Below are 8,262 nucleotides of genomic sequence, written 5' to 3' on the forward strand. Positions count from 1 at the left end.
TGCGTGCTCTGCAGCTCATTTCCAGGAAATGATTTCAGTGGGCGGCAATGTAGGCTTGGCAATCTGAGTACAACAGTGGGAAAGAATGTCAGCAACAACAACGGTTCTACAGGGATCTGCTGCAGAACACGATGGGATGCCAGAGAGGGGAGGGGAGGGGGGGGGTGGAACATTTTTAAAGCTGGAGTTGTCGTGACCGGGTCCTATCGCTGAATTTAATGATGTGGTTTTTTCCTTTAGTCAAGAGGATCTTGTTGTTACTGTGCACAGCATCGATGCAGGTGGCTTTTGGGGCTTTTCACTGGTTGAGATGATGCCTCACCTGTATGATTACAGCAGTGCATGGAAATTTCCACATGTGAGTGTGTGGGCTGTGCCAGTCATATGGATACCCAGCTGTGGGTAGCCAGGCAGCAGTTTGACCTTTACTGGAGGGAATCCACCTGACAGACTGTGAACCTGCTGGTGGCAGGTTTCTTTTACGGGGAGTTTCAGGGAATGTCTGTGGGTTTTTTTCAGATTTGAATACATCTCACATAGTCAGTGGCAAATGTGCTGGTGTTAACCCTTTCCTTTCCCCTTTCTTTCTCTTTTTCTCACGTCTGCCAGGAGCGCTTTGCCGAAATCTTTGGGCAGGACGCAGCGGCAGAGGGCAGGAGGTCTCAGGAGAGTTTCAAGAAGTGGCTGCTGGCGGGGATGACCCTGGTGACCGGGGTGGTGGTGGGCTCGCTCATTGCCCAGAAACGCCTGTGAAGAGAGACACACGACAACCTTCCCGACACTCTCCCCCTACCTGCCTCCTTCACTCCCCTCGACCTACACACCATGGAAGTACAAATGAAGGTCCTGTTTGTGTCGTCAGAACTGCAGATGATGTTTACTTTTTTTTTTTCCCCACGCATCCCACAGTGGACTAAGAATCCTCACATGTTGTTGAACTTTTGAGTGAAAGACAGAGAAGAGTCACTCTTATTCATTTGTTCACCTTCTTGCACCCTGATGGAAAATCTGTTCATGCAGAGACAGACATGTTATTCTTTCATTCACTGAACCAGATGTTCCCTTTGTTCTTTCCTCCACTGGTTCTTGTATTATTTCTCTTTCTCCATGTTTGTATGTATTAGTTTTTAACAAATTTTGGTTTCCCATTTTGGCTCTCAAAAGAAACTGAAACTGACTCCAGTCTTCACAGTTAACCCAAACCTGTCTGATATATAGGGTCAGTGTGTTGTGGGGCCTGGACTGATCTACACGTCTCGTCTTGAAGCTTGTTTTGTTGCTCGTCCCACAGACAGCTCTACAATAGCTTTGTATGTGCCATATGGAGAGTGAAAGCAGGGGAGGATGTAGCACCTGCCCCTGAACAGCTTCTGTAGTTCCTATTTCCTGCCAACCATCCTGATCACCAATACAGAAAGTATAACATCCTAATCCATGGCTCCATACACCGATTGTTTTGTCTTTGTCTTGGGTTTTGTATGAATGGTGAGCAGATTTTAGTTAATAAAACATGGGAGTCTTAAAACCTAACAGGACAATAACTCCCCTTCTTGTTTGTGTTTGTTGGTGCGTTCAGTTTTGGATTTGTGAACCATTAAAACCCCACTGCTCCCGCTGATCTGTGCTTCATGGTCATACTTGGCCTTGGTTTTATCCTGTTTGTTTTCAGTCAGCCTGCTGAGTGCCAGACCACTGTGTGTGGCAAGTTCTGTAACTGCTCTTCATACGAGCAGGGCGCCGTGGCACAGGCCCTCCATGTTTACTACACAGTAGCTGAAGAATGCAGCAAATACTGTAGCAACACAAACAATAGATCGAGCAGCCACAGACACTCAGCATCAAAGACTAGGCTTCACTGAAGGGTTGGATATTTGGATTTAACTTTTCATTTTAGTGACACTTTATTTTAAACCCCTCACCTCACCTCCAATTTAGTATTTACAAGCAGTATATAAACATTTACTAAAGGTAAATACGCGCTATAATACAGTTGTGAGCAGGTGTAAGGACATTAATGTTTTTGTCAACAGTTCTAACTTGTATAAAGCATCCATAACTGGTGTGTTAACAGTTAGTGAATGATGACACTGTTTGGATCATATGTATTGAATGATTGTACACATGAACAAATCCCTACAGTGTGATGTTAGACATTGATATTAGGCTGATAACTAGGTTTTTATTTTTGCGTGTGAGACCAACATACACATTGAGTGGGCCATTTATCCCTCATTGACATTGATCTTGCTCTAATAACAGCTGTGTTACATTGTCACTCATTAGTCATCTGTTCATATGCCAGTTATGGATGCTAAGTTAAGCGGTTGAAACAATCCATTAATGTCTAATGATGTCCTTCTATCAGTTTACATTACAGTGTGTTAGAAACTGTGAATTTATTGCTTATAGAGCTGCAACAGTTAGCCGATTGATCAATAACTCTCAAGCAGAAATGACAAAAACAAACTGGCTCCAGTTTCTCAAATGTGAGGATTTGCTCCTTTTGTCTTATGTCATATAGTTGTAGAATTGGGTAGGAAAGTTGGGTTTTGGACAGCTCATCTGACAAAACGAGACATATTGACAACAGACGTGCCGTTTAGTTGCAGCCAGGTTTGAAATAAAGCGTCATTTCTGTCATAAATCTGTAATAACATGCTAACCATGTGCTGCAGTGCTCAAACAGAAGACCACTTTCCCCAGTTTCTCTTCTATGTGCTAATTCAGTAATCAGTCCTTATTTCAAACCTTTAGACAAATCTTCCATTGACACAGTTATGCTTCATGTCAACACCAGAGTGAACGTCAAAGCCTTTTGAAGATTTATGTAGCAAAGCGATGAAGCAGCTGTCTTTGACGAGCTAATGCAGTTCTGCATCAGATGTTCTTTGAGTTAGTTTTGATTAGAAATGTGTCATCATGAGTCTGTTTACCATCTTAAGCCAATCAGCAACTGTCACTGGCTGTACGACCGTAAAAACTACACACCCAAACCTTCATATCCCATCTCACACACGCTCACTCCAAGTTACCCAAGCATTGCCCCCCACCCCGTCTCCTCCTCCTCTGTCCTCCCCAGACACCTCAAATCTGTCAAATCTCCATCCGTCTCTCCTCCTCTTTCCCTCTCCATCCAGCTCCACCTCTTCCTCTGCAGTCCCCCGGCTGTCACTGCACCTAGTCACGTGTGTCAGTCACAGCTGGCCCACCTGCTGCTGCACACACACACACACACACATTTGTAATGTACACACCTGCCAATCAGATGTAGTCCTCAAGAGACGGGAAGAGGAAGACCTCGCCTTTGTTTCTAAACATCTTCTATCTTTAATTTAAAGCTGAAGTCAGACGGGTGTTTGTCGCCTGGTATTTCACGCACCAACAAATGGCTGCTCCATTTATTCACTGGGAGAGAAGGGAAGGTGCTTTAATCTGGATCTTATTCCAAATACTGTCTGCAGCTAACAGCAACAGACAGTATTTGGAAACAACCTGGTTCTATTCATGTGTGTCACAGCAGCTCGATAAAGCACAAAACAGCTTTGATGCTGGACAGACACGCGCTAGGGGTTCAACTGGAGATTCAGCTGCGTGGAACCCAGAGAGTAAACACTGTAAAAGAAAAATATCTGGATTTACACATGAAACCTCCATCACTGTTTGTCAGCACGAGTGCCAGCGACCAGCTGCGCCTCCATCTTCATAGCAGGCCTCATCTCTCTTCACCCATGTCGACTTTTGCTCCTCTCCATCGTCATATCATCAAACACTCAGATAAATGGATTTCTCTTTCTAAAGTCCTGATTACCATTGGAACAAGCGTTTCACCAAACAAAGCGCATTGACTATTGATGAGTATCTTATTAGCCAAGGTCTGCTCTCATACATTCCAGTACAGTATATATATATATATATTTTTCTAGTGTAAGCCCCAACAAGAAGCTGCTCGCAGGCTTTTCTCTGCTGTCTTGGCCCTCACTGAAATAAGTTCCCTTCCTACACATATGTGAGCGTGTTTGTGTGTGTGTGTGCGTGCATGTGTGTGAATTTCTGTGTGGCAAAATGTTCTTGAAGGAGGCACAAATGAAGGAAGTGTGGCAGCATTGGCACGATCCTATATATATGCTAGTTATTTAAACTGATTAGAATAGTACGTTAGCGTAGTAACATATTTAAGAAAAACAGAACTGACGGCTTTGAAACATTATTTATATATGGTGTAAAAAGTGTAATTGTGCCCCTTCAAATGGCCTTAAACTCCATCTTTACATTGATGTGAATTGTCATTTGTTGTGTTTTTTTTAGGATTATTGGACTGCCACTAGACAAGAAAATGCAAAGCAAGAGCATATTTTCAAAAAGTTAGGTCTCTGATGCATTCTTGATGGTCATAAATAATACAGAGTTAAAGATAACAACCATGTCCAATGGTCTGTTTGTGTCTTAGAATGCAATTGTAAAATCTTAAATTACATTGAACCTAATAAAGCCCATGCTGAAAGATGGACTGAGTCTTTGTCTTGGACAGTGGGTGGGTGTGTTAAAGCATGCATGAAGAGTTGGCTATTAATATTAAGACACGTCGTTAAATATTCAAGGTATTTCCAGAAGATGAAATCAGCCGGAACAAGGTTCATTTTAGGCCTGAAATCACTGCTGAGGTCAGTTTGAGGAAATGGGAATTGTGCCTGTAAAGAAAGGATAACCTTTGTGGTTAATGTGAAGAGGAAATGCAGATGAAGAGTCCTTATTTTATCCATTTGTTAGTTTACTTTCAAGTTCCAAGACTAAGATCTATACTCTAATAAACTTAATATCTATTGCTTAACATTTAGAAAGACTGAGGGGCTACAGTAACACTGACAGCTCTGTGCAGTCGGCACAGTGGTGCCACAGCGACGTGTTGCTTTTGTTGTGCATGCTAACGTTTGCTAATTAGCACTAAACACAAAGAGGAGCTGAGGCTGATGGGACTGTTATTAGTTTTTGAGGTATTTAGTCATAAAACTGAATATTGAAGACATGAATCTCTCAACCAAATCTGGCACCAGAGGAAAAGAAAACAGAATTCATCTTCTTTGGACCATGAACATCTGCTTAACATTTCAAGGCAATCGATCTCTGGACCAAAGTGGAAATGATGCTGATATTGTGTGATGTCTTAATACTGCTCAAGTCCCACCGTCACCTTTAACATGTATGTGCAGTAGTTCATGCAGATTGTGATATGTGTGAGGCTCTTTATCGACTGTCTTTAGATGCCAGAAGACAATTCCATGAATTCATATTAATATTTAAAGCTCCTCCCAGTACCTGGTGAAATGCATGGGCTGAAGAAATACTCAGATCGTGCCACTACTGAACTAAAAGGCAAAAATGTGTCAGATACTTAATTTCAAGCAAAAGCCCTGCATTCAAAGTAACCAAGTACCATCAGCAAAATCTGTCAGTAAAAGTACACAATTATGGAAAAGAATTAAAAAAAAGAAAAAAGAAAAAGCTTTTCCTGTCTACAAATGAGTTGTAAAAATGTAATAGTTAGTTTACATTTTTGTTCTTATTGTAAATAAATCTAAAAACTGTATTTTGAAACATGAAAACAATGAGCTGAAGTAGAATTATGAAAACCCTGATTTTAAAAGTACTTGAAACAAATATGTTGCATTGAAAACAGGTTGAAATATGTCTACTTTAGACCCTAATTACAGATTAAAATAAATTATTATTTCATCACTGAATAATAGATAATTTTCTAGAAGCTCAGATCTTTAGTTTGAACGTAACTTGCAAAGTACAGCTATCAAATAAGTGGAGTGGAGTGAAAACTGTGGAGTGGCACTGGTGAATTTCCCTTGGGGATGAATAAAGTATCTATCTATCTATGAAGGTCAAAAAATGTAAATGCTCAAGTTCAAGTACTAAACACATAAGTGCTTGTACTTAAATACAGCACTTGAGTAAAGTTATTACATTACTTTCCACCACTGGAGCACCTGATGGTCAGATTCTTAGATTTAACAATGTTTTTGTGCTTTGCATTTGAACAAACATGACCTGGGCACAAAGGAAGCATTTATTGTTACTGTATGTGGTTACAACAGGACGGACACAGTCATCACCATGACAGAGGGCTGCGGTGGCTGAAGAGGAGGCGACTGACTGAGAGCCACAGGTGGCACAGAGCACAAAGACCCCAGAGATGCTGACAGCGGATGAGCTCCACCTCTCTAGTGGTTGAGACAGCTGTAATGCAACATTCAAACTTCAACAGCAGCTTCACAGACGTGTCTCTGAGGTGACGGGTCCAACTCTGTGCCACCTCAGCCACCGCCTCTCTACTTCCACTGGCCCTTCTCGTAGTCCCACTTGGCTGAGAAGCCCTCGACGGGGTTGACCCTCATGTCCAGCATCCTCTTCACCTGCTTGGCCTGCCACTCCTCGTCAAAGGTCCTGGGCCGCTCGGGATAGACTAGCGCAAACAGGGGATAGAGTCACATGTAGCATGCCTGTCATTTTATTCTGGTAATGGACCTCACAGTGGTCATTTTCACCATTCAGACACTGGTGTAGCTCTTAAGATTACTGCTTACTGGGATACGCAAAAGGAACAGAGCCGTCTCTAACATTGTTAGTTACAGCTGTGCTTTGAGTCAAAATGTCCAATGTGAAGAAGCTCTGTAAGAGACTGTGGCACCATGTGTGTGACGCTGAGGCAAAAAGGGGTCTGGGACTCACCATAGATTCTCTGCCACCAGACCACCAGGCCAGTGAAGCCCAGGAAGATGAAGATACCCCCCATCACAGTCTTCCACTCTGCTGACGGCTGCTTCATCTCTGGGAAGGTCCGATGGAACGTCAGCCGGTACACTGCGGGGGTGGGGGGATGGGGGGGTGGGGTGGCCAAAGAGAGGAAGTGAAGGACAGGAGGGATGGGTGAGATCGAGGTCAAGAAGAGAAATTAGGGAAGCATGCCATTACTGTCATTTTCCTTTCTCTTGCTCTGTGTCGTGTCACAGCAGTGGGTCTCTCGAACGCTTCAGCCTGCACACTAACTGTTGGATTTAGAACCTAAAAATGTTGCCATAGTGTCATTTTCAACACATCAGCAGTCAGGTGGTTGAAGATTATTTCTGAGATTACTCATTGTGTTATGATGTTACCCACAAGGGGAGAAGTTTCCAGATCCTTTAGTTACCTTTACTGATTTACTGAAGTAAAAGTGCAGCAGCTTTAACAGCAAAATGTACTTTTAGTAACCAGTGTAAATGCAGCTATAGTTATATATAAGTTTTATTTCAGAGATGATACTTGATATCTCATAGTCTTTGTTGTTGTGTGTAGTTTTGGCTGCACTGTGCGCCGTCTCAGCCTGTGAGTGACGGAGAACCTACAGGCGATCTTCTCCTCTTTGGTCAGCTGGCTCCATGGTCCTTTCTCCTTCTGTTTCAGGCTCTTGTCAGCAGCAGTCAGGACATCTTTGTAGGCTCTGTCGGGCAGAGGGGTGTCCCGGCGGTCCCAGTACATCGGCTGGGACATGTCCACCGACTCTGCCACCTCTGGATGGACAGAGACAGGAAGGGTCACTTTTGGAACCAACTGCTGAACCGATTTACAGTCAAGATTGAAGAAAACAGGCTGATGTGTATATACATATTAAACTGAACAGCCAATTCTACATGGCTGTCTATTCATGCTGGTGCAGCAGCGCCATCTGCTGGTGTCAACCCACTTCAGACACTGGCAGCCTCCTCAGCTTCATGAATAATGGAAAAAAGGTGCATTAAATTAAAATTCTGAGAATGATTTATTAATTGGCTTTAGATTTTTTACATACATACTTACTTAACCTACTACAGTCAGACTTTGCTGTGTTCTCCAGGTTTGTACCAATTTCAGCAAACGGCCATACTAATAAGCTCATACCAAGCCTTTTGGAATAATATGTTATGTTGTTCCACCAAATTCTTAGACCCCCCCAGATTCTGTGATGCTTTAGGATTAACGACACAAAAATGACCCATAAGGCTCGAGCAGGTTAGTGGAGCTGAACACAGTGTCTGCTCTCAACATTTCTGATCCTCTCTGCATAAATGAGGCAAGTCTTCAGTAACAGCAGCTATAAAAATAAGGTATTCAGAAGGATAAAACATTTGCAGTATCAATAAAGCTGAAATGTCTAACTGGGTCACCGAGCACCAGTAGGCCTTATGGAGACCTTTGAGCAGCACAGCCCTTTCTTCCACAGCAATGACTGTACCTACA

The 8,262-nt window shown here is 42.8% G+C and overlaps 2 protein-coding genes across 4 annotated transcripts in view; one reads left to right on the forward strand and one right to left on the reverse strand.

The window, feature by feature from the left end:
• bcl2l1 (BCL2 like 1) overlaps positions 1 to 4,505 on the forward strand; it is a 28,972-nt gene extending 24,467 nt beyond the window's left edge. For all 3 annotated transcript variants that reach the window (XM_070968175.1, XM_070968178.1, XM_070968177.1), the window contains exon 3: positions 610 to 4,505. In XM_070968175.1, coding sequence (XP_070824276.1) covers positions 610 to 753 — 144 coding nt within the window. In that variant the 3' untranslated portion in view covers positions 754 to 4,505. The remainder of the gene's footprint in view (positions 1 to 609) is intronic.
• Positions 4,506 to 5,994: 1,489 nt separating this feature from the next.
• The window catches only part of cox4i2 (cytochrome c oxidase subunit 4I2), a 4,705-nt gene continuing 2,437 nt past the window's right edge, over positions 5,995 to 8,262 (reverse strand). The window contains exons 3-5 of the mRNA XM_070968444.1: positions 7,392 to 7,556; positions 6,736 to 6,867; positions 5,995 to 6,469 (exon numbers count right to left, since the gene is read on the reverse strand). Coding sequence (XP_070824545.1) covers positions 6,336 to 6,469; positions 6,736 to 6,867; positions 7,392 to 7,556 — 431 coding nt within the window. The 3' untranslated portion in view covers positions 5,995 to 6,335. The remainder of the gene's footprint in view (positions 6,470 to 6,735; positions 6,868 to 7,391; positions 7,557 to 8,262) is intronic.

This window comes from Chaetodon trifascialis, chromosome 8 (assembly GCF_039877785.1).
Source record: "Chaetodon trifascialis isolate fChaTrf1 chromosome 8, fChaTrf1.hap1, whole genome shotgun sequence".
NCBI classification, from domain to species: Eukaryota; Metazoa; Chordata; class Actinopteri; order Chaetodontiformes; family Chaetodontidae; genus Chaetodon; species Chaetodon trifascialis.